Raw genomic sequence first — 26113 nt, forward strand, 5'->3', positions numbered from 1 at the left:
CTAGGTGACTTTTATGGTATTAGGTATGTGAACACACAAAAAATATTGAGGTCATGATCCAAGCATGCTAAGTGGTCATCACACTTCTGCTCTTTGGTCAAAAATGACCCCCATAGGAAATGAATGGGAAATTGTCAAAAATATGAAAACACAGAGGTTTTTTTGCGCATACAATCTACAAATCAGCCAGGATGCAGAAAAAAAGGACTCAACAGTGAAGGGGTGAATCTCTAAAACATCAAGAGTGCAAAACAGACACATCCACACACACACACACACACACACAAACACACTTTTATACACATACACACTAATAAATTCAGATTACAAAAATCTGTTTTGAATTTTTAAAAATCACAGCTTCATCGGAATGTTACGAAACTAGGTGACTTTTATGGTATTAGGTATGTGAACACACAAAAAATATTGAGGTCATGATCCAAGCATGCTAAGTGGTCATCACACTTCTGCTCTTTGGTCAAAAATGACTCCCATAGGAAATGAATGGGAAATTGTCAAAAATATGAAAACAGAGTTTTTTTGTGCATACAATCTACAAATCAGACAAGGACTCAAAAAAGGACTCAACAGTGAAGGGGTGAATCTCTAAAACATCAAGAGTGCAAAACAGACTAAATCTGTTCAGGCAAAAATCACTAGAATTCGCAAGCCTTTCTACAGAGAGCTGTAAATCCACTAGTGGTAAAAATGTGCTATTGCGTGATAAAAATGCTCAGTGTGTCCACCAGTTGGCGCCCATCTCATTTCAAAAATTGCTTTCATGAGGCCTAGGCTTGACTCTAAAATGAAATACAGCTTTAATAAAAATAAAATAAAAATTATATATATATAAAAAATTTCTATTATATTCAATGGGAAAAAATGGGTCATAATTATTGCATAAATATTAATTATAAATCATAAAATTATCTCAAAACACCAAAAAAGAAAAGAAAAAATATTATAAAAAACAAGTAAAAAAAAAAATATTAAGATTTTTTTATATATATATTAATCCCGCCCTCCGGGTCCATTTGGACCCGAAGGTCCCAAGTGTGACTGTTAAACGAAGGACCCCAGAGGGTTAACATTCAATACACATGCACGAAGTTCAAAACAAGAAGGGTATAGCCTTATGAAAAAAGAAAACGCGAATATCGCGGTTGCTGCGGTTACTTGAATTCCTCTGCGGTTGGCTTGTCAATAGCGCAGTACTGCGATATTGCGGTTATCGCGACAGCCCTACCCGGGATTTGACCCGGGTTTGTTAGATCTTGGTTCATTCACACTGCCAGTGATTTTCCGGAATCAGAGAGTGCGTTCACACACAACCCGTAAAAATCCCGTAAAGACACGTGACATCGATGTGACTCAGCAGCGTCTTAAGTTTGCTTATGAGCTGCGATTTCTCTCTCTCTCGAGAAACCACGCTAGTGCATTTTGTTCTCTGATTCGATCATAAACTTGCGCATTACGTACCGTTTCACAGCTGGCGAACGATCCCGGCTTCAGCGTCATCACTACGACACGGCATTATTACGGCTTCTGTTCACACAGCGCGCGTTCCGGGACTGAACACGGCAATGTTACTAGCTCCCTAACCCGGCATCGATGCCGGCATCAATCGCGGGTCGTGTTTGCATTCACACAGAAGGCGTTCTGGCAATTTGCCGGCAATTTCCCGGGTTCAAAGTGCTGTGTGAAAGGGGCTTTAGACTACCCAGTGAATATTAGTTTCTGTTCCTTTCAATTTCGAGGGCGTTTTAACTCCTACGGTGGCCGTATTATTCCAAGATTAACATGGCTTCCAGTTCGACTCTCGTCTAATAGGCTTTATGCCCAGCTCCACTACTTCCTGAACTTCAGCCAGCTCCTTTGTTTCCTGTCTGCCATTATTGGACAAACTGATTAATCCAGGTGTGCCTGACCTCAGTAACAATAATCAGACACACCTGGATTAATCAGTTTGTCCAATAATGGCAGACAGGAAACAAAGGAGCTGGCTGAAGTTCAGGAAGTAGTGGAGCTGGGCATAAAGCCTATTGCGCCTTTAAAACTATTCATCACCTGTGATCCGTCGCAGCACAGATTTATGTTACAAGGTAAACAATACTTTTTCACCATTGACGTGAGGAAAAGTAATGCAAGTTATTAGAGGTCGTTCTGGCGTTATGCACAACCATGCTATGGTTAGACAAGCAACTATAAAACTTTGAATTTAGACAAATAGGCTGGATTCAAGATGGAGGGGCAACATGGCGCCCGGCATTCGAACCCCTCACCCGTATGTACTTTCAATGGCAGATTATAAACTTACGAGAATACTTTATTACTTGAAAGAAGTAAATATACATTAATGAGCACATATATTTTTGAAAGAACTAAGTGTTTTTTGCTAAGAATCAACAAAAAATATTACACAGTGTAGCTTTAAGTTGGACAGCAAACGCTACATTTATAAACTGAAAGTGTCTGCTCTGCTCCATATTTAGCATGAGCTGCATAGTTGCAGGACAGTGGAGCAGGAGTCTGATTTCACTTATCACGTGACGTGGGTAAAGAGAGATGAGATGACTGACAGGACGATGATGGAGGATTTGGTGCACAGAACAGATTCTAAGCATCATTGGCTGCATTTACACTTGGCATTAACATGCGATCACCGTGATCCAATCAAGCAGATCGGATCATAAGCCATCACCATGATCCAATCAAGCAGATCGGATCATAAGCCATTCAGGACATGGTACGTTTACACCTGTTCACATCAAGTGGCTTCTGTATCTGGATAACAGATCGGATCTCGCATTCCCAAAGAAAAAAAAAGGATGGCTCCGGTACAAAGTCGACCTCAAGTGGTGGGTTTTCTTTTAAAAACAGCTTTCAGTTGGGGGACATTTTACAAATCTCACAAAATGAGGAGGAAACGGTAACAGTACAGAGAAACGTATGGGTCCGAGAACGTTGCCAGCTGTGGTGGGAAAAATGTGCGTTCTTTACAGAAAATGAATGGTTCTGCAACTTTTGGGTGCGAAGGCAAACATTTCAGTATATTTGCGATGTACTTCGCACTCGACAATCGCAAAACCACACAGCTCTCAGTTCCAGAGAGAGGAAGGGGAATAATGACAGTGGGCGGGGTTTTGTGTGATGTCCACCTGTGAATGTGACACGATGGCTAGATTGCGTTTACGTTACGCTGAGATCCAATTTGTAACATTCCGATCAGAAGTCACTTGTCTTTTCAATGTGAATGTGGACAACATCCAGATACAGGTTGCATGTTAATTGCGACCAAGTGTAAACACAGCCATTGACAAATATTTTATCTAGTAAAATGTGCGGTCAGTACCACTGCTCCCTATACACATACGTGTTATTGGTAATACCGGTTTATTTTTACTAGTGTAAAAATATCCTCACCGTGACATCCCTACCTGGCGGTTATCCAGATAACTTTAAACATTTCTACAAAATAAACTGAAACACCAGAATATCCATTGATGTCCTCGTCACTTTAATTTCACCAACAAATCCCATCTTAAAGTATGACCAAGCGTATAGTCAATTTAATAGTATAGAATAGGGCTGGGAGATATGACGATATTATCATATATATTGACGATGTCTCGCAAGTATCGCAATGTTAATTATACTGTAACAGTCAGTTTCCAGACAATAATTGTCAATATTGGGAAAAAATGACAAATATATTTTACATAGCCCCATAGTTACCATACACATATTTATTCACATGCAATAGCAAGAATGAAATATTTTCTATAGTCTAGTAGTTAGTAGGGTTAGAAATAGAAAATCGATTCTTCTTGATGGCATTCCTTAAGCGCAAGACGCCTCTTATATGGTGCACGGACAAATACATGCATAATTGTGTCAAAATATCCCCGTAAACAGCCGGTTTTGTCTTAAACGGTTGAGAAAGAAAAACAGTATGCCTACTAAATCCGTGCATTTGACAGCCTATATTTGCTGCCACCATTAAAGGACAAGTTCGGTATTTTACACTTAAAGCCCTGTTTTCAGATCGTTTCTGATGAAATAGAACGGTTAAGATTAAAATTTGGACACATGCTGCTGGCCCAAGAATTTTCGGTTTCTATCGCTTTCCCCCCCCACCTCCACAATGGCTGCATAGGTGCAATGGAACAATCCTTCCTAAAACGCATTAAACTTTCGTTTACAAAGACGTGAAACTCACCGAGTGGTCAGGGATGTGCACTGATATGCTCAAACAAAAATCGCAGCAAAAGATGCTTTCCAACAGGTGTTTTACCATTCGTTGTAAAACTGTGGACCTATTTTTCCAACAGCCTCACACCCGTACATTCTTCCGTTGAGAGCTTGAATAATAGACACTCCAGCCCAGTTGGTGGCGGAGTAATACCGTACCTCACAGCACATCCAATACAAGTCAATGGAGTTGGACAAAAACTACGATAAAACCTGTTGGAAAGCATCTTTTGCAGCGATTTTTGTGTGAGCATATCAGTGAACACCCCTGACCACTCTGTGAGCTTCACGTCTTTGTAAACGAAAGTTTAAAGGGATAGTTCACTTTGAAATTAAATTTTGTAATGTTTTAGCTTACCTCAAGGGCATCCAAGATGTAGGTGTCTTTGTTTCCGCAGTAGTTTCAATTTTGATATTTTTAGGTCAAACCGTTCTTGTCTGTCAGTCATATAATGCAGGTCTATGGTCACCACCTCAAAGAGCATGCACAGAGAAGTCCAAATTAAACAATTCCCCATCGTAAGTACACATTGATGGCCTAAGACACGAAACGAGCGGTTTGTGTGAGAAAACAAACAGTATTTGTATCGTTTTATGTTTAATGCGTTTTAGGAAGGATTGTTCCAGTGCACCTATGCAGCCATTGTGGAGGTGGGGGGGGGGGGGAAGCGAAAGAAACCGAAAATTCTCGGGCCAGCAGCATGTGTCCAAATTTTAATCTTAACCTTTCTATTTCATCAGAAACGATCTGAAAACAGGGCTTTAAAGGAGAACTCCGGTCAATTTTAACATTGAGCTCATTTTTTTGTACATTTGGAGTGCTGTCAATACAGAGAACAACGACAAAAATCGGTGTTGCCTACACCGAGTTATTCTATTTTTAAAATTTGCACCCTGTTGACTTCAATGGGGCAAGTACTAAACCTGCTTTTAGCCTCTTAACATCCTTGATGTGTCATTACAAGTGCACAGAAAATGTGAGTGATTCCTTCTGAGTGAACACGAGTGAGTCTGACTGCAGTAGATGTGAAAGAAATGTATAAAAATGATGTTATTTAAGCCAGCGCAAATACCTTTGTTTACATCCTGTTTTTCGGTTGAAGTCCAAAGTAGTCGATTACAGAGTTCACACGCATAGGTTTAATACCTATGATCACGCGCGTGAACTCGGCAATCGACTACTTTGGACTTCAACCGAAAAACAGGATGTAAACAAAGGTATTTGCGCTGGCTTAAATAACATCATTTTTATACATTTCTTTCACATCTACTGCAGTCAGACTCACTCGTGTTCACTCAGAAGGAATCACTCACATTTTCTGTGCACTTGTAATGACACATCAAGGATGTTAAGAGGCTAAAAGCAGGTTTAGTACTTGCCCCATTGAAGTCAACAGGGTGCAAATTTTAAAAAGAGGATAACACGGTGTAGGCAACACCGATTTTTGTCGTTGTTCTCTGTATTGACAGCACTCCAAATGTACAAAAAAATGAGCTCAATGTTAAAATTGACCGGAGTTCTCCTTTAAAGGTGTCGTGTTATCCTCTTTTTAAAATTTGCACCCTGTTGACCTCAATGGGGCAAGTTTTAAACCTGCTTTTAGCCTCTTAACATCCTTGATGTGTCATTACAAGTGCACCAGCCATGTGAGTGATTCCTTTAGAGTGAACGCGGGTGAATCTGACTGCAGTAGATGTGAAAGATATTAATAAAAGTGATGTTATTTCAGCCAGCGCTCATACCTGTATTTACATCCTGTTTTCGGCTGAAGTCCACAGTAGTCGATTGTCGAGTTCACGCGCATAGGTTTAGTACGTACGATCATGCGCCCGAACTCGACAATCGACTACTGTCGACTTTTTTTCTCTTGCGACGAAAGTGCGCATGCGCACCTAGGGACAAGCACGTACGACGGCCTTACGTAAACATATCACCAGAATGATTGACAATTAGGAGGACCAATAGTCTTGATGATCCACCCGGAAAAAGAAAATCCTCCACTATACCTTTAAGGCCTAGGCTAATTTTATTTGCCTATTGTTTGGTGCTGACTACTCTAACGGCAACATGTGTCTGTGTATCCGACTTTGAGATGCGTTCCCTGTCAAACATCATTTATCTCTACTTTTGTAAAAAGAAAAAGTATAGCCTAATTTTTCTGGATTTATTTGTTCTGCAGATAAAAACAATTAAACTGTACCTTATTAATTTGGAATAGCAGAGATATCTCCCATTTTAAAAATAATATTATCAAGTAGGTCTATTTTATTTTGGTCTGCAGTGTAAAAGTTAATCAGAAAAAAATGGTATAAGTAACTGCACCTGTTTCTGAATATTAATTTAAATAGGCCTAATCAAAAATCATAAACATTATTACCATTGTAATTAAAATAATTTTATAAATACAATTTAGTTATACTGCAAACGGATGTAGAAATTGCGGTGCTTTGAATATTTCATGCACGCGTTAAGAGTTTACAATGTTGGCAGCTCCGTTACAGCATCTTGGGAGCATTATGCTTTGCTGTAGATTAAAAACAAAAACAAAACAAAAAAACTCATTTTTAAATACTTCTGTTTCTAAATAAATAAAGCAGTCATTTTTATTTCGTAAGCGACTTAAAGGGATAGTTCACCCAAAAATTAAAATTAGCCCATGATTTTCACACCCTCAAGTCATCCTCTGTGTATATGACATTCTTCTTTCAGACGAATACAATCAGAGTATTTAATAATAATACAACCGTATTTTCCAGACTATAAGTCGCTCTGGAGTGTAAGACTTGAGAAATTAGAAAATGCCGGACAGACTGGTTAAGGAGCGACCAGACCCTGAGAAGACAGGATCTTGCAGGAAATTACCATTTGAACTCACCATTTGAGACAAAAGTCTCACCTCCGAGTCATCCTAATCTACATTTCATTCCCTCATCCCTCACCCCCTCTCTCTCTCATACTCAGATCACCTAAATTCACCCAAGAAAATACATGGTTTAAATGTTAACAATTATCATCCAGTTTTATAAATGTTTGGTATCATTTGAAATGTCTCAGTGCGACTGGTACAAAGGTCTCATTTTCAAATAGGTAAAACAAAAAGTAATAAGGTTTTTAGGAGTTTAGAGATAGCTGACACACAAAGGAAGGTGGTCTCCTGGCAAATGGCCTCATACCCCCAAACGGTGTAACCTCTGAATGCAAATTTCCATTGTTAGCACATGTTTCCATGTGAAAGAGGTTCTGTCTATATAATGGAATGCAGCAAAGGGCTCTGGGCCTTTTTGTAACTCAAGTTGAGCCATGATGCTAAGAGTGAACTCTTAAGGCCATTGCACACTGAGTCTGAAATCTTCGTATGCGTTTTTTCGTGTTCGTAAGCCTTAAAATTCGTCACGCACAGAAACCTTGCACACTGAGTCCGATGCGTATTTATTAAACCTTTGTGGAAAAAAACGCAAAAAATACTAAATGGATTCGTCAAGCAGTGAGGATGATTTTGTTGCCCTCTTTAAGAGAAAAAGAAAGAGGAAATATTGGGTCCATCCAATCCTGAGATTGCACCGAGAGGAAGGAGAGTTTCACCTCCTTATCAAGGAGTTGCGAAATTATCCCGAGCAATTCAAAATTTACCTCAGAATGTCAGTGGAACAGTTTGATGCTTTGCTAGCGATACTGGAGCCACATATTAAAAAGAAGACCACCAATTTCCGTGAACCAATCGATCCTGAACAGAGACTGGCGCGCGCGCGGCCGGCAGAAGACAGAACCGAACAGCTGGATTTTGTCGCTCGCTTGTACAGTGGCTCTGAATTGTCAAAAAACCTCTCAAAATACTGGCTGTGGATGCGAAAAATGCAGAAAATCGAACCCGATCTGAATTTTTTTAGTACGGACAAAAGTTTCGTAGACAGTGTGCAAGCGTGATTGACATAACGTGAGGTCGAATTTTTCGGATGCGAATTTCGAACTCAGTGTGCAATGGCCTTTAGCATCATGTATCTTAAAGGAACACTCCACCATTTTTTCATATTAAATTATGTTATTCCCTTAACTAAGACGAGTTGATACATACCTCTCTCGTCTCAGTGCGTGCAATCAATCGCTCTGGCGCGCGCCGACACTTTGATAGCACTTAGCTTAGCCCAGTTCATTCATTAGAATCCAAACAGAGATGAAGTTAGAAGCGACCAAACACCTCCACGTTTTCCCTAATTAAATACAGTTACACGAGTAATTACACGATCAAGTATGGTGACACAAAATAAAACGGGGCGCTTTTCTAAGCACGTAAAAAGGATAACTATAATGTATGGCAGAATAGCACTTGGGAGCACTTCGACTCGGCGCAGTAAAAAGTCATGTTGGTTCTAATGACAGAAGTGAGAGGGAGAGGGGGAGAGGATTTTTCAGGAGTGATGATATTACTGCGCCGAGTCGAAGTGCTCCCAAGTGCTATTCCGCCATACATTATAGTTATCCTTTTGAATTAATTATGAATTAATTTTGATATATAAGACGCACCTGACTATAAGTCGCAGGACCAGCCAAACTATGAAAAAAAGTGTGACTTATAGTCCGGAAAATACGGTATATTAAAAAATGTCCTGGCTCTTCCATGCTTTATAATGGCATTGAATTGCTATATTTGTTTTAAAGTCCATAAAAGTGCATCTATCCATCATAAAAGTGCTCCACACGGCCCCGGGGGGGGGGGGGGGGGGGGGGGGGGGGTTAATAAAGACTTTTTGAAGTGAAGCGATGCGTTTGTGTAAGAAAAATATCCATAATTAAAACTTTATAAAGTAAAAAAAATTGCTTCCGGCCAAACGAACATACGGATTCCACTTAAGTGTAAAGCGCAACTTATGTGAGTAATGTGACATGCTGATATTTACGCTTTGCCATGACGTCACAAGTTGCGTAAGTTACGCATTAGGCGCAAGTATACTGCGTATGGCCGTTTGGCCGGATGCTATAATTTTACTTTGTAACGTGTTAAATATGAACATTTTTCTTACACAAACTCATCGCTTCGCTTCAAAAGGCCTTTATTAACCCCCCGGAGCCATGTGGAGCACTTTTATGATGGATAGATGTACTTTTATAAAGCTTGGAAGAGCCAGGACATTTTTTAATATAACTCCGATTGTATTCGTCTGAAAAAAGAATGTCATACACCTAGGATGACTTGAGGGTGAGTAAATTATGGGCTAATTTTCATTTTTGGGTGAACTATCCCTTTAAGGAGACATTGGAACTATAAAACCAGAAAGGAGAGAGAAAAAAAAAAAAAGTTTTTTTGCTCATGCAAAACGAAGCAATTAGTTTTTAATCCCTGATTTTAGACAAATAACAAATACATTATAGTTTGAATACAATTTTAAAAACAGCGCTACACGTTATAATTAGGAAATTAAACTTATCATCATTAAATCAGGCGATAACAACAAAAAGAAAGAGAAACATCGGACCTTGTTAAAAAAATAGGCAAGACACATTGCTATGACATCAACATGCATGCACCATTCTTACAATCACCAAATTGGGTTCTGTTCTGTTCAAATTGTATTCAACAGTTCTCCTCGCAAAACGAAATTCATTTCAAACACACAAATAAGAACAGTTTATTAGCAAAGGAAATTAATCGCAACACTAACATAACAGCAAAGCTAATGTTTTATGTTAGTTTAGGCTCAGTTTAAAGGGGTTATATAATGCCATTTTTGTACAAGCTAATATGATTCTTTAGGGTCTAAATTAAAAGTTTGTAATATACTTTAATTAAAAATTCTCATTAGTATTGTAAGAAAACACTCATTTTACTTGGTCAAAAACAGCTTTGTTTTCAGCACGCCGTTTAAGTGCATGTGTCTTTAAATTATAATGAGCTTTGCTCACCCCGTCCCTCTGTTCTGTGGGGCGTTTTGCCACAACAACACACGTGGAGTGTTGCCTTGACAACAGTTGAGGGTATATTTTGAAGAATGGCAGCGGGAGTCTCTGAGGACACTGTGCAACCGTATCAATTTGAACTGGAGTCGGAAAGCAGGACGTTTCTGAATGGTTGGTTAACGTAATGTCACTTTGATCTATCTTTGTGTGTACTGGCAGGGTAGAGTAGTGAGATACGAACGCTATGTGTTTACTGATGTATACGTTAGTTCATTGACAGATTGATGTTACAGCTAATGGTCATGAAAAACTTTTTTTCGTAAATGTAGGCTTGTCCGTGATGCGTAACGTTATCTATGCAGTGTTAGGTACAACTGTAAGGGCTGAAGCACTAAAATTTTACTGATTGTTTAAAAAATAAAAAATCTGTGAGACTATGACAGTCATTAGGCACATAAACAACACATAGGCCTACTCAGACAGGAGCTAATACCTTTTTCAATGTTCTAGTTTATAAAGCAGTCTGGTGATAAATGATTTGCGCAAACATGAAAGCATTGCTGTTGATCGTGGGTAATATTCCCTTCAAAAACAAAACTCAGCCACTGCGTCTTCAGCGGTTCGAATTTAGGAACATCAAAATGACTGCTGTGTTCGTTATTACACCCAAGAACAGAACACCACAATCTCTTAGACGCCATTCTGCTCCAGCGTATCAACAATGCGGACTAGGGCTGCACGATATTGGGAAAAAAATTACATTGCGATATTTTTTTCCCAACGATATATATCATGATATTGCGAGCCATTAATCCAGGCTAAAGTCAATTATTACCATTCCATGATATTAATAATTTCACTAATAAGCAAGCTTCATTACAAGTGACAAAAAGGTCACTTAATATTTTATTCCAAAATTAGAACATATTTCTGTAAGAATTCGGTTAACGTTCTACGCAATCCAACGTGGCGGCGCTCTTATCAGATGTTTGTTCATTAGGCTATAATTCCTCAAAATAAGTAAAAAAATTCTTATTCTCTCTCTCTCTCTCTCTCTCTCTCTCGGTGCTGATGCAGTGACGCGTTCATGTAAACGGCACCTAAAATCTGTCACTAAGAACCAGCAAAAGCAATGACTATGAATATGTAAAATATTTCAATGAAACATTTTAATTGTTTATTAATGAACAAGTGTTTTCTGTGTCGGCTGCAAAGATGAAGTTGACGATAGGCTACTCGCGATCTTCGCAGTAGTGAATGCGCCGGAGAGAAATGCACATTTCGGATTACATAGTTTTATTTTGTTTTGAATGGTTATGTTTAAATGTAGAGATTTCTGTATATAATAGATATATTTCTATATTTTTTTTTTAGGTGTGTGAGGCGAGTAGGCTACCTTATACGCTGAGTTTCGGTTCATGGATGATAGCTTAAGCTCCAGTCAGGCGCTGGCGCCTCCGTATAGCATATCTCTGCTATATTTACTTTTTATTTATTAAATCCAGGAAATTGGATAATGAAACACTGATTAAAATTAAGATACAATTAATACAAAACGAAATTCGTTTTAAAGAAAGGCTTTGTGCTTTCAGTTTGAGGTCTCTGTGAAAGTTTTAAAGCAGTCTTTTTGCCGCTTTCAGAGAGGTCGCGTCAGTACGGAGCCCGGGAAGTCACCTGTGGGAAGAAAAAAAACAATCCGTGGCGACGGTTTTGCAATCCGTCCGCTCAGTTTATAAACCGTACTCACGAATTCTCAAACTGTTCCCTCGGTTTAACAAATCGTGCCCACGGGTTAATAAACCGTACCCATGAGTTTCTAATCCGCGCTCTCAGATTTGTAAACCGTGCCTTCAGCAATTGCAATCTGTACCCACAAATTCATAAACCGTGCCCACGCTTTCGCAATCCATTCCCACGGGTTTGTAAACTGTACTCACGGATTTGTGGCTCGCCCTCATTTTAGAAGAACACCAGGAGACCGTTGTTAACGAATCATATTTTATATTGTTTTATTGAACATTAAGTGGAACACATCAAATTGTCTTGCGTCTGCATGTTTAAAGTGATTCTCAATTGTAGCGGTATGGGGTCGGAATATACGAATTAATATGAATGACGTGCATCAAAATATTTTGTTTATTTGTGATAATATTAGCACTTTATTATTATTGTCTAACCTGTATTATGACTGAAATTTGTCAAATTGCTTTGTTCCTTTATTTGTAAGTTTCGGAAGCGTCTTCTAAATATGTAGCCTAAAATGTAATAATAATAATAATAATAATTATTATTATTATTATTATTATTATTATTAGCCTATTATTATTTGAGTTTATAACTATAAATAAGTTCACTTAAGACAGTAATAAGACAGACATTTATCATGAAATAATTTATGAATGCTTTATTTTTAAGCAAAGATTATGCAAAAAATGTAGGCCTATTTTATCCAAAACTGTAAAAGGTTAGTTTATAGCCTATAGGCCTACAAATAAAGCACTGATAAATTATTTTATGAAAAACATATTACCGTATTACTAAGTGAACTCATTTATAGTTATAAACTCAAATAATAATAATAATAATAATAATAATAATAATAATAATAATAATAATTATATTATTATTATTATTATTATTAATTATGCCTACATTTTAGGCTACATATTTAGAAGACGCTTTTGTCCAAAACTTACAAAAAAGGAACAAAGCAATTCGTCAAATATCAGTCATAATACAGGTTAGACAATAATAATGAAGTGCTAAGATTATCACAAATAAACAAAATATTTTGATGCACGTCATTCATATTAATTCGTAGGCTATATTCCACCCCATACCGCTACAATTGAGAATCACATGCAGACGCAAGACAATTTGATGTGTTCCACTTCATATTTAATAAAACAATATAAAATATGATTCATTAACAACGGTCTCCTGGTGTTCTTCTAAAATGAGGGCGAGCCACAAATCCGTGAGTACAGTTTACAAACCCGTGGGAACGGATTGCGAAAGCGTGGGCACGGTTTATGAATTTGTGGGTACAGATTGCAAAAACTGAAGGCACGTTTTACAAATCTGAGAGCGCGGATTAGAAACCCGTGGGTACGGTTTATTAATCCGTGGGCACGATTTGTCAAACCGAGGGAACAGTTTGAGAATTCGTGAGTACGGTTTATAAACTGAGCGGACGGATTGCAAAACCGTCGCCACGGATTGTTTTTTTTTTTCTCCCACAGGTGACTTCCCGGGCTCCGTACGTCCGTAATGGAGAACTGCCACGCAACATTGTTTTTTCCTCATAAATGCGAACACGAAAAATAACAGACAAAAGACTTTTTAACCCTCTGGGGTCTAAGGTGTTTTTGGGGTCCTTGAGATGTTCTGACATGCCCTGACATTTTTGCTTTTTTCAGTTGCTTATAAACATATTAATGGCAAAGGTGTAAATTCACTCTATATAGCACAAACAGGGCTACCATCATATGTGAGCACCATGCATGTACATGTTTGTATGTTTGAGAGAATAATGTTTATGCATGGTTATTGAAAAAACTAAAAACTAAAGTTTCTGAAATAAGGCCATAAAACACATTCTAAATATGTGTCAATAAGACTTTTGACTAATGGATGTCATCGCCTAGAGTTTTTTCTTCAAAATGATGTGAAAATTATCCTGCCTAATCATTCACATAACACAATGCATTGATTTAAATTTTGCAAAACACTTTCTGTCTGGAAAGGCAATATGCGGAGTGGGCGTCAACGATCATGCATATTTAGTGGTTCGCACCTGGAGACAATGGGGCCCACATACTTAATGAGCCATTCATTCAGGTGTGTCACAAGAAAGAATGCAAGAGCAACAGTTGGAAGCATCTCGTGTTTTTTTTATTTTTCCACAAATTGTGCTTGCAAATTGGCCTATAATATCAAAAGGAAAACATGTCTAGTAATTGTGCAGTTAATTCTCATACTGTATTTTCAGTTTTGGAATATTTATCCTCTCCCCAAATTTGTCACTAATAAAACACAATAAAAAATTATTTTAAAGAAAAGGCTTATATTTACCTTTTATTAGTTTGTTTACATCTACCTAGTATTTTTTTTTTTTTTTTAAAGGTTACAATTACAACAACAATTCAAGTGTAATCTTTCTTTGTAAAAACTAAAGTATACATTTTATCATACATATTTCAAAGTTAAGGATTCATTACTTGAATATAGCCTAGGCTACATTGGAATAAACACTATAACATATTATTTGATTATTTTTGACAAAACATACTATATTTAACATATGAGCAAAAATTGGCAAACAAAAGCTTATTTGAGGTGGCAGATATTTTACAGTAAAAATGTATAATCTATCCAAAACTAATCAACGAAATGTTGTCTTTCATATGTCTGTAACATAGTAACTTTCGTTTTTATTATAAGAAATATAAATGTTAATTTGCAGTTTAATACGTTGCTTATACAAATACATTTTATTTCAACATATTTCACTCGATTTTTACTCAGCAGCCTATAGCAATACAGTTTGCTAAAAGCGAAACATTCACAGACAGAAACGATTCAAATTTAAACCGTCTTTTGCCAGTTGTGGTAAACAGCGGCATCTCTGCCGTTCATTCATTCATTCATGCACAGATACGCGCCGCACTTGAAAATGAAAAAAAAACTTACTACATTATTCCATAGCCTCGGATCTGTTGCTCCTCGTACTTCTGAGGTAAATTTTCCATTATAGTATTATTCCTCACAGCGCTGCGAGACTGTGTTAAACAAGTACAATGATCTGATGTGTTTTCTCGAGCTGATGTGGGCGTTCACAGTTTGCGTGGATTGCCTTTGCGTTTGAATAGCGCGCGCTCTCCGTGGGCGGGGTCACATTACATCTGAATGAGCTCTAATTAGCTCGACTGGAATCGCTCTCTTTTAATACAGATTTCACAAGCTGAGAATATTTGTTTTTTATATAAATTACTTCATTTAAAAGAAGAGAATTCAAGCTTCACGCCTGTGTGTCTGTATGTCTGTTTGACTGAGTATTCGCTGAGTTATGGTTCATTTTCGGACGCGTTTCAGAATGGACTACACTGACAGAGAGAAGGCAGAACTCGCATCATGTTTATTTTTCTTTACTTGGCGAAAAGCACAACACTTTGTTTTTATTGTGAGTATACACAAAAATAATACACACTTAACAGGATCGATTGATGTATAACACAAGCATATAAGATAAAAAGTAATATTTTATTTTATTTATTTGTTTTCACTGATAAGGAAAAAAACGAGCCTATCGCGCCGGCGCGATAGCCGACCTCAGGGGGTTAAAAAAGACAACCATCCACAACTTTATAACACTCCAGGCAAAGTACCTCTTTTTGGTCAACATCCTCCTTTTTGTAGCCGAAATAGTCCCAAATAGCCGACTATATAGCCAAGATATTTTGACTTTCTTTTTGGTAGAAATCATCATTTCGTCACCCCAGCAACAAGCCATACAACAAACTCGTGTTTACTGTGTGCTACCCTGGTGCTACCGTTCTCTTAATACACCATGGGTGCTACTACCCTTCACACATAGATATATACACTAGATGTCGCCTTGGGGGTCTAAACCAAGCGGCAACCTCCCCTTCTCTCTCCTGAAACCAACACGGAAGTGAGTTAAACTGCAATTCATTAACTGGCTGCTTGGGCTGGCTGCAGAAGTGAGTCAAATCTGTATCTCCCCCATGTTAAAATTACCAACTTTACAGCAGAAAAAAAACATGTTTACAGCCTGGATCTCTATGTGGCTTTGGTCTATACAGCTAATTTTGCCCTTCATAACAACTGTGAGGGGGGTGAATTTTTTTATAACTCATCCGTTTAGTTGATTAATATTTAAATTTCTGCATTTAAGGGTGTGGCCACTTGAGTGACAGGTGGGTTGTCGCTGATGTCAAAGCTAGCCGTTTGTCTGCTGTTACTAGCCGTCACTTTACCTCAGCAAGTGTTGCTGCTGAACTTGCTTTCTCTGCAGTGTTTGTGCTTTTTTTTCGGGATTATTTCATACAATTTAATACACCCATTACTTGGGTACAAAGCCCACGGCTTTGGATTCCGTCGTTGTCGTCGAGTAGCTGCTATCGTTCGAGAGAACAACCAGCGCTGTATTTCAGTTCTTTTCCTCTGTGAACAATCATGCACTAATGGATGTCTGACAATTTCGTTGCTTTTTGGAGTTTTCAAATTTAAAAACGTCAATAAAGGCTCGTTCGTTCTGCTCTCACGGAACAGATGGATTATAATATGCTTATGTACCGTCGGATGAAATCCTGCAGGCGTCGGCGCTTTCTCCGTCCATGCAATAAATGCACATCCATGAATGAGCGCGGATTTTCTAGCGCATTTACTTGAACTTCATAGGCAATATATCTATGGTTTAACCCATTTGAGAGGCAGCCAAAATCAGAATTTAAAATGGACTGAATAAGCTCTCTACGAACTTGACGAGCGATGCCGCGCTGACGGACCATAGCCTATATAAAAAAGAGTGACTGACATGTATGCACATAAATCACTGTCTCACACACACTCTCAAGAGTAATATTAAGTTACTGCATAATACATTTTCAACTAGCAGAATAGTACAGAATCACGATACACAGTCTCACTTGTAGCCATGTCTTTTAACTATTATAATATTTCAAAGGGCAAAAACAGGAACTTTTAATTGGCTTTACATCATCAAGTGTCACTTTAGCGCGAGGCCCTGTGCAGCATTACGAGCATTACCCAGAGCCTTTAACAGCCTGAGCTAACTTGATCACGTCGAGCTATTTGGGCATGATTTCTCAGCCTCTTTGCCCATTTTCTGTTATCCGGGAGTGACGCAAGGCCAAGATGGCGACGGCCGGCTCCACCCACTTTAGGCTTCAAAAATGCTCTTCAGAAACCTACGGGTGATGTCACGGACACTACGTCCATATTTTTTTACAGTCTATGGTCTAAACATGCGTCAAAACCGCCGCCATCTTGGAACAGGGGTCTTGTCATAGGAAGTAGCTAGGTAACGCTGCTATCTCCGCCTGTACTTCGAATTCATGGATGATACCGGACTTTTGTGCTGTGTATGGATGTTTACACAAACGAAATCTAAACCAGACAGCATGGGATTACATTTACTCTGTGGATGGTAGTAGTCAAGTTTTTTTTTTTTTATAAGTTAAGTGTACATTTCTCTGCTTGGAGGAAGAAAATGAACTGTGATTCTCGCACAGAAAATGAACTGTGAATGTGCTGTATTCTTTAGATATTATTTGAAATAACCCTTGTGTTTAAAATGTACAATATGCAGGAGTTGATCCTCAATACCCACTTTTGGCTGTGTTGTTCCTAACTTTTGATTTTTTACCGATTGTACTCAAACCTTTTAATGAAAAAAAACAAAAAAAAAACGTGTTGCGCTTGTAACCTGTAAGTACAGTCCTAATAGTATGCTTGTCCTCTCCCTGTCAATCTTCAAACAGTACATCCATGATTATTATACATAGAATTCCAAAAATCTTATGTAGCCTATGTGTGCGACTGTGCGTTTTGCACAAAGATACAGTGGGCTCAAGGGCTTGTTTCTTTTCCTTGCAAACTGGGGATGGAGGTGTGGAAGGACACTGGAATTTGTGAAAATGTCAACTGTTTAAAGCCTTTCTTTAAAGTGAATTTCGTTTTGTATAAATTGTATCTTAATTTTAAGAAATTTTATTCATCAACAAATTGCCTGTTAATATAATCATGGAGGCGTCTGCGCGGTCACTTACATTGCACGTTAACTGGAGCGCATCTCATCCTAACTTAACGAAACTCAGTGAAGCCTATGCCCCACACAGACATGAGAAATACATCAAATAATTCTAACCCTAAACGAAATAATTCAAAACAAAAAGAAAAAGGCTACTCCCTGATTATGTAATCCATTATGTGCATTTCTCTCTATAGGCGCGTTCACTACGGAGATGGCGATCGTCAACTTCATCTCTGCAGCCGAGTCGACACTGTCAGAAAACACTAGTTTATTAACCCTCTGAGGTCGAAAACGCGCGGGCGCGTTTTGCTGGATTTTCTCCACATTGTAGCACTATAAACTTAAATTACTCAGTCATTTATAGTCATACAGAAAAAAGAAATATAAAAAAAGAATCTGTGATATTTCTCCTTTTGTATGTGTCCACTTACAATCAAACCAAAACATTGTGCTTTTGTAAAATAAAGAAAATAAACAGGGTGTGCATTCTGCCTCTCCGTCGCGGTGAACTTTTTTTTCTTGAGCACGTCTATAAACTGAAACAAAACTCAGCGAATACTTGTCACACATTTATGAGCCATATACCTTTATAAACATTTAAAGTGTGTACTTTTAAATGATCGGATTCAAAACGAAAACAAATATTCTCTGTTTAAGTAATTTGTATAAAACCAACAAGATGTCCAGCTTCTCAAACGCTTCCTAATTATTTTTAATTCGGCCACGCCCACTCGCGCAAAAGAGATTCACATGCAAATCTCCACATGGAACGCGGACTCGCTCATTACCTCAACAACAAAACACTTCACTTTTCGTAGAGTTTGAAAGACGTGCCTGAGCTTACATTGGATTTAGGCTACCTCAGAAGAAGAAGAACGCGATTTGAAGACAAGAAAGATAAGGTAAGAAATTCTTACATATTAGTTTGTTATTGTTGCATAAATGTCACGTTGCAGTTGAACTGTTGCTAGATATATGGGGAATATTATAATATTTAGACCCGTGTTTACTGTTACTGTGTTTGTGGATATCTGCTCAAACGTAGATATGTATATGGTAACCATAATGTTTTATATTTGAGCGCGATCGCGTTTGAATGTATCATATTTTTGATAGCGATCGCGTTTGAATGTACTGTATCATATTTTGGATGAAAGCAAAACGCACCAAACGGCTTCATGTTTTTATTATTATCTCATTTCATATCATCATAACGGATGGAAACATTTGAAGTAACATGATAATCAATATATTTTTCTCTAGCTTAGTTGTTACTGAAATCTTTTGGAAGATTTATACTGCTATAGGTTATTTATTGTTATTATTATTTTATCCGGCACTGCGCATATACCTTATGCCTACAAGGCACAACAAACCTGGTGTTCATTATATTATGTTGGAAACATTTGTGTGTGTGTGTGTGTGTGTATTCTGTGAATTTTAAAAAGGAATTTTAAAAAGCAATTTTAACCAGAAAAATCTAATATTTATTTCCAAAATCGTGCAGGCCTTTCTCTTGATATCAGTATGTTCACTTTTTTTTTTCAGGGCCCAGATGCCACTGAGGACTTCAACATTCACATGAGTCTCTGTACGTGAACACGGTAAAGTGAAAATCTTGGAAATGAAAGGCATGTACAATGTTTTTAGGAATGGCACAAAGGTCTGTCTTTGAAGTGCTTTTTTGGCATTTGTTGTGTATCTTTGGATTATGTTGTGTTGTAAATAAATCCAAACAATTTAAAAGCCATTCTTTTTTAAATCTCCTCATTTACAGTATTGTGCAAGGTTGCTCAGAATGGCAGGGCCTGATAGCTCCTAATAGGGCCGTTAGGGGAGGTTCTTTGTCTTTCTCAGGTGAGAAAAGCTTACATATTAATGAGCTCCCGCATAAAGCTTTCTAACACAAAACACGTCGTAAAATTTTTAAATCAATATATTGTCTTATCTGAATGAGCAGTCAGGGTGATTTTCACATAGTTTTGGAGCAAATATTCTAGGCTACGTCATACAATTTTCAAAAGTCTTGTGAAGAAATAATCAGTATGGGTTTCATGGCCTTATTTCAGTGAGAATTTTTTTTTGTATTTTCACAAACCACGCATAAATGTCATTATCTCAAAACTACAAACTTTTACATACATGCTGCTGATATATTATTGTAGCAGAGTTTGTGCTGAATACAGTGTAATTAGACTTTAGCCATGAAAATGTCACAAATAACAGAAATAACCAGAAATGTCAGAGCATGTCAGAACACCTCCAGGGCCCAGAAAACAGCTCAGACCTCAGAGGGTTAATAAAAATCAATGCACGCGTCACCGGATTTACAATTGCACTTCTTGCTTGTTGCACGCACACATATTATGTCGAAATAACGAGATATTATGTTGAAATAACATTATTATTAATAATACATCTACATTTAGAATATTTGATTGAATGCTGAATGTTGCGCTTGTTCAATTTAATAAAATTAAAACTTTAATTGTGATCATTAAAATAATTGAATATTAAATATTTAGTGGCCAAGTTTTGCTCATTTATTTATATTTATATATATATATTAGGGATGCAACAATACAGTTAGCCCACGGTTCAATACATACCTCGGTTTTTTAACCACGGTTTTCGGTTCGGTTCGGTTCTGATGGCTTGACACATAAGAGTGTTTTTTTTGTTATTCTGTGCTTAGGCAATAGGAACAGTAAGAGGTTAAGGAGAAAAAAAATAAAAACGATTTATTGCAATACTCCTTTATTTTACTTAAAAGCTAAGCAAAGTCCACTAGTTCCTAGTGTATTGTATAATATACTATTAACACTGACATCTCACAGCTGCTGGTAGCCCATGTAAACTGGGGAACACACAAATTCCTAAATTTTGAAAATAAACATAGGCCTACATTTTAGTAAACATAAAGGGGGTCAGTCTAGGACAACTCGAGGTATCGCACACCGGACGCGCACTTTCTCAGTTTATGGCCAGCAATATTGTTATGTTTATAAGGACATTATGAAACTAAGATAATGCCTGTACTATGTTATGATTGTACTGTACAATACAATCGTTGCTAAGTCTGCAGTCTGAACACTTTACCTCAGAGCGTCCGTTAACTGAATGAATGACAATATCACCTGAAAATCCGATAACATCAGCAATTTTCATTCAAGCAGCTGATTTCTGTGAATGAATGTAAAACTAAATGTATATTGCAGCACAGGGTGAAGTCAGTATATACATGAACGACGATTTGAGACAAATAAATGTACATTTAATGTAAAACTATGTAGATGGCGCTCTGTGGCGCGGCAGGATTTTGAACACGGTCCTGAGCCGTTGCTGGGCACCGCGGACAGACGCCGAAAGGCGCCAACGGTGTGTGTAGCGCTACGTACACTCATAGAGAATAATGTGTTCGAATTTAAAAGACGTGGCGCTGCGCGTTCGGTGTGCGACCCCTTTAAATTGACCATTTCAAATAAACATATTTGTGCCTTCAGACAGTGATATTGCTGGGTGATGGTGCCGCAGATGTGCAGTCATGTTGGAAGTGTTTCTGTTTGAGTAGGCTACACGTGTATAACAATGCTTGCACAGTTATTTTTATTGTTTACCGTTTTTTCTTCCTCGGCACTATACTCAACGGCAAAACCGAAATGTCCCGACACCACGGATTTGAAAGACGCCGGCGCTTCCTCGTACTGTAGCCTCACTTCACCGCCGCTTGCCATGTTAAAGTGTGGAATGATGGTTAAGCGCCCCCTAACTTTAGAGCATAGTGATTGAATATTTACTCGCGGGGAATTTCCTTATCAGCTCGTAGACTTACAGGCACACACAAAGAGTCAATTCGGAGAGAAATAAATTATTTAAACGTAAAACCGAAAAAACCGCAATTCATAAGCGCGTATTGAACCGTGGATGTCGTACCGAACGGTTCAATATTATATTGAGAATTGTGGCATCCCTAATATATATATATAGCCTACATATACATACATACATATATAAATACATACATACATACATACATCTATACATACATATATATATATATATATATATGTATGTATATATGTATGCATGTATGCATGTATGTATGCATGTATATATGTATGTATATATGTAGGCTATATATATATATATATATGTAGGCTATATATATATATATATATATATATATATATATATATATATATATAGCGATAGTCCATTCTAAGTTTACTCAAGTGGAAGAATGTGACTAATAAACTTAGGCCTACTAGCACTATGCATTATATTTGAAAAAGAAGTAATTATCTTAATATCAAAACCTTAAATTTTCTCTAGACTCAATGGTAAATACGTGTCTGACCGTTGGAACAAACCAAAAAAAACTAGAAAATCGCATTCATGACGATTTATGGTGATTTTATTTCCGTTAGACCTTTGCCTACATTGACGCTGATGCATTAAAGAGGAGGGGCTCCCTTGTTCCAAGATAGTGGGTCTATTGACGCATTCGTTCCAATGAACTGCCGTAGCCCAGGCGACATCTAGTGTTTATATCTATGCCCTTCACATCGCATGTTCCGGCGATGTGACTATCGCTCATGCGCACATCGCGATGTCGATGTTAAAACAGAATATCGTTCAGCCCTAATGCGGACTATGATGACAGCTCGCTCACGAGCAAGGGCGGGTCTGTGTTGAAACGCTGCTGTCAATCAACAATCGTGGGGGGGCGTCCGACTGTGTGACGTGTCACGGTCGAACGGCTTGATTTGAGATGGGGGAAAACATAAGAAGATTAAAAAAAAAACACTGGATGGATTTTTATTATTTTATGATGGTTGTGTACAGGCACTGCCAACACACATTTCAGTACAACCAACTTGTAAAAGTGCATGTACCATTATATGACCCCTTTAAGCTCAAACTAACCAAAGTAAAACCTTTAACGTTTCAATCATTAAATTAAACTAACTGAAATCGCAGACTCAATATGCTGATTTTCAAACTCGTCAGATCACTGTTCTTTTCACACTGCACGACTGTCTGGGGTAGCATTCAGTTGCTGCTGTGTAATCACTGCACGATGTATCAGCAACAGGGGGTTTCACATTGCATGACTTTACAATAAGAAGAATCGCAGTCTACAAACTACATTTCACAACCAAAAATATGCAAAAAGTGATAAGGAAATAACGCAAGATCACGTGTGCTAAAGACCGGAGTTCTCGTGCGAGACTAAAATTGTTATAAAAAAAAATTATAGCCTGCAAGAAGCTTGTCATCCAAATTGTCTGTGCGCTGAAAAGGAGTAAAAGAAAAAAAGATTATGGAGGAGGAAATGATTGGGGAGATGCGGGGAGCAAGTATTGTGTGTTCTGCAAAGAAAGTTGGAGGTAAATAAATAATTTTGCAATGTGCTGCTGCCAGCCGCAAGGTTAAGCAAATGTTAGTGCTTTGTTTCTGTTTGATATACAGTAATTGTAAATATATCTCTTAAAATACTGATATTCTGGTCTATAACTCCTCCCCGAACTATCTGCTGCCCTGTATCTTGCTCTCTCATTGGCTGCAGGTCATCGCCAATGTAATTTTCAGTCAAAACACATTTCAAATAGCAGGATTTTGAATAGGATTTTGCTATTTAGAATGCCAAATATCTCACGGGCAACGGCGACTCATCTGTGATTCTCTCAGATTGCGTCTTTGATAATTCACACTGCGTGACTGTCACTCGCGTGAACGAGCACCAATTTCATTTCGATTTTCGAGTGGGATTGCGCATAATTTTATTTTGTGCTCACAATCAAAGTGCGCGTTCATAAAGACAAATATATTGGCTATTTAAAACAGAATAATGGATCTGTGCGTCATGACTTAAAGTGACAGCTGTCTAATATAACGGCTTCCAAATTATAAGATAATATAAAAAATATCTATATGGCAGTTTTTCTCCTATGGTATCAATGTCAAAATAGAGGCCAGTGAAAATGCTGAGTGGCTAGTAACTTTGGAAAACCACTAGCCACAGTGGCTGGTGAGTAATGTCAAGCCCTGGATATAACAATGATAATTATAATGATGATCATAACAGTGATCATCCAGATTTAGTTCTACCTATATTGTATTTGCACTATGTATTTCCCTGCCGTCAAAATACATATAAATGTCAGGACACTCGATTCCTGGCCAATGTCCATGGACCACTGGTTCTTTGGCAAGTTGTAAACACCTTTAATTTGAGAAGATCATTGTTTGTTTTACTTCTGTTTTCGCAGTAAAGCCCTATTAAAACCAGTCATGTTGCAGGATGTTTTGCCACATAGTCCGGCTGAGGGGGCTTGTCCCATCGGGAAAATGTTGTCAATGCATACCCTCTATTTCTTTAATAAGTTAAGTTCTGTTACCTGCTCGTAGAATAAGAGCATGTTTACCAACATGACAGAACTTCTTCACTGTATCCATGCAGAACTGAAACAAAAAAATGCAAACCATAAACACAACCTCAGATGATACTGAAACAATCAAAATTTTTTCAGAAGGGGGCAGTCGTGTCAAAAAACACTGAACCAGAATTACATTACAACACACACCTTTTCGTCTCCATCTCTTGGCATGTGCAGGAACCAACAGACACTTCGCAGGCAGGTGCTATATTCACTAAAGTAGTACCAACAATACTGAAGACAGAGAGAAGTTTGGTACAAAATGTGCTACATGTGGATAATGCATAAAATAAAAATAAAACAGAAAGGTAATGGTAAAATTAATATAACACTAACATTTTGTGTGCTCTTATCTATCCGTGTCAAAGATTGAGTATACTCACACTGCTGTTTACATTTCTCAAAGCAGAAGTCTCTTTTGCAGTCACTTCAACCCCTTGAGCATAAAACATGTTGCATGTGACATTTATGGTTAGATTGCTTAATTGCTTAAATTGACCGTATATTCCAATACACTACATATATTCATAAGCAAACGTGAACATTTCAGGCAAATTAAACTCAGATCTTAGGTTGGTGTTGAGTTTGACCTACCATTACCGCATGTGTTCATTACAAGACTTGTTGCTCTTGTGTTGTTTACTGTAATAGCACACAGATTGTTTGTTTCTCTCATCTCTTGGTTGTTATTGCAGTCTGTGGCATGCTGCAAGATGAGGACATAAAATATTAACCCTCTGTTCATCACAATTTATGTTCAGAACCAAACATCAAATAAGTGTTAAAAGTTTAATTTCTGTGCCACTAGCAGCAACAAACAGAATTGAAAGGATAATAAGCAGGTTTCCCCCAAAAAACTAGTGTCTCTTTTGCTTGAGGAGAAGCCACACAATTAGTATAACGGCACACTTTAAAATAAAATCATCACAATATAATGCGCAAATGTTTTAGAGCAATGCAAACTGACCTTTGACTTTAAAGTATTCATACACTGGGCAGGCTGAGCTATGTAACTCTGTGTCTCCTTTACTGTAGGTGAGAAACAGAAAATAAGTCACTTTCTTATAAAAAAAAAAGTTAAGAAAAAGCTCTAATATTTGATGGACAACAAAATTTTGTCTATATAGAGAATGAGACCTTCGGACACCTTAAAGGGATAGTTTGCACAAAAAAAATATGGTCATCATTTACTCACTCTTAAGTTATTTGAAAACCTGTATGAATTTCTTTCTTCTGCAGAACACTACAGAATATATTTAGAAGAATATTGGTAACCAAACATTAACTTCCATAGTATTATTTTTTTTCCATTATTATTCACAATATTTTCTTTTGTGCTCAGCAGAAGAAAGAAATTCATACAAGATTGGAACAACTTGTGACAAGGGTGAGTTAAATGATGACAGAATTGTCATTTTTGGGTGAACTATCCCTTTAATTAAACTATTTAGGAATTAGGACACAAATTAAACTCAAAACTCAAATTAACTTTGACATCTATGCTTAAAATATTTCTGTCAAACAATTCAAAGGTCACATACCTATCACAGTACCACCATCTTTCAAATCTTCCGTCTTGGCGTCTACAGCAGTTGAGTGAGGTTCGCTGATGCTTTAAAATAAATTATAGATTAAGAAAACATATTCATGGATTAATGGAAACATATTCAGTAAAAAAAAAAAAAAAAAACCCTCTAACCTTAAATACATCACCAAAAAAGAAGAAATTCA

The 26113-nt window shown here is 37.6% G+C and overlaps 1 protein-coding gene across 5 annotated transcripts in view; it reads right to left on the reverse strand.

Moving 5' to 3' along the window:
* The window catches only part of topaz1 (testis and ovary specific TOPAZ 1), a 104821-nt gene that overhangs the window by 73098 nt on the left and 5610 nt on the right, over positions 1-26113 (reverse strand). For all 5 annotated transcript variants that reach the window (XM_079878098.1, XM_079878101.1, XM_079878102.1 and 2 more), the window contains 6 exons: positions 25924-25994; positions 25350-25411; positions 24977-25088; positions 24766-24818; positions 24530-24616; positions 24344-24407 (listed from right to left, as the gene is read on the reverse strand). In XM_079878098.1, coding sequence (XP_079734224.1) covers positions 24344-24407; positions 24530-24616; positions 24766-24818; positions 24977-25088; positions 25350-25411; positions 25924-25994 — 449 coding nt within the window. The remainder of the gene's footprint in view (positions 1-24343; positions 24408-24529; positions 24617-24765; positions 24819-24976; positions 25089-25349; positions 25412-25923; positions 25995-26113) is intronic.

Source organism: Squalius cephalus (genome assembly GCF_949319135.1).
Source record: "Squalius cephalus genome assembly, chromosome: 8".
NCBI lineage: Eukaryota > Metazoa > Chordata > Actinopteri > Cypriniformes > Leuciscidae > Squalius > Squalius cephalus.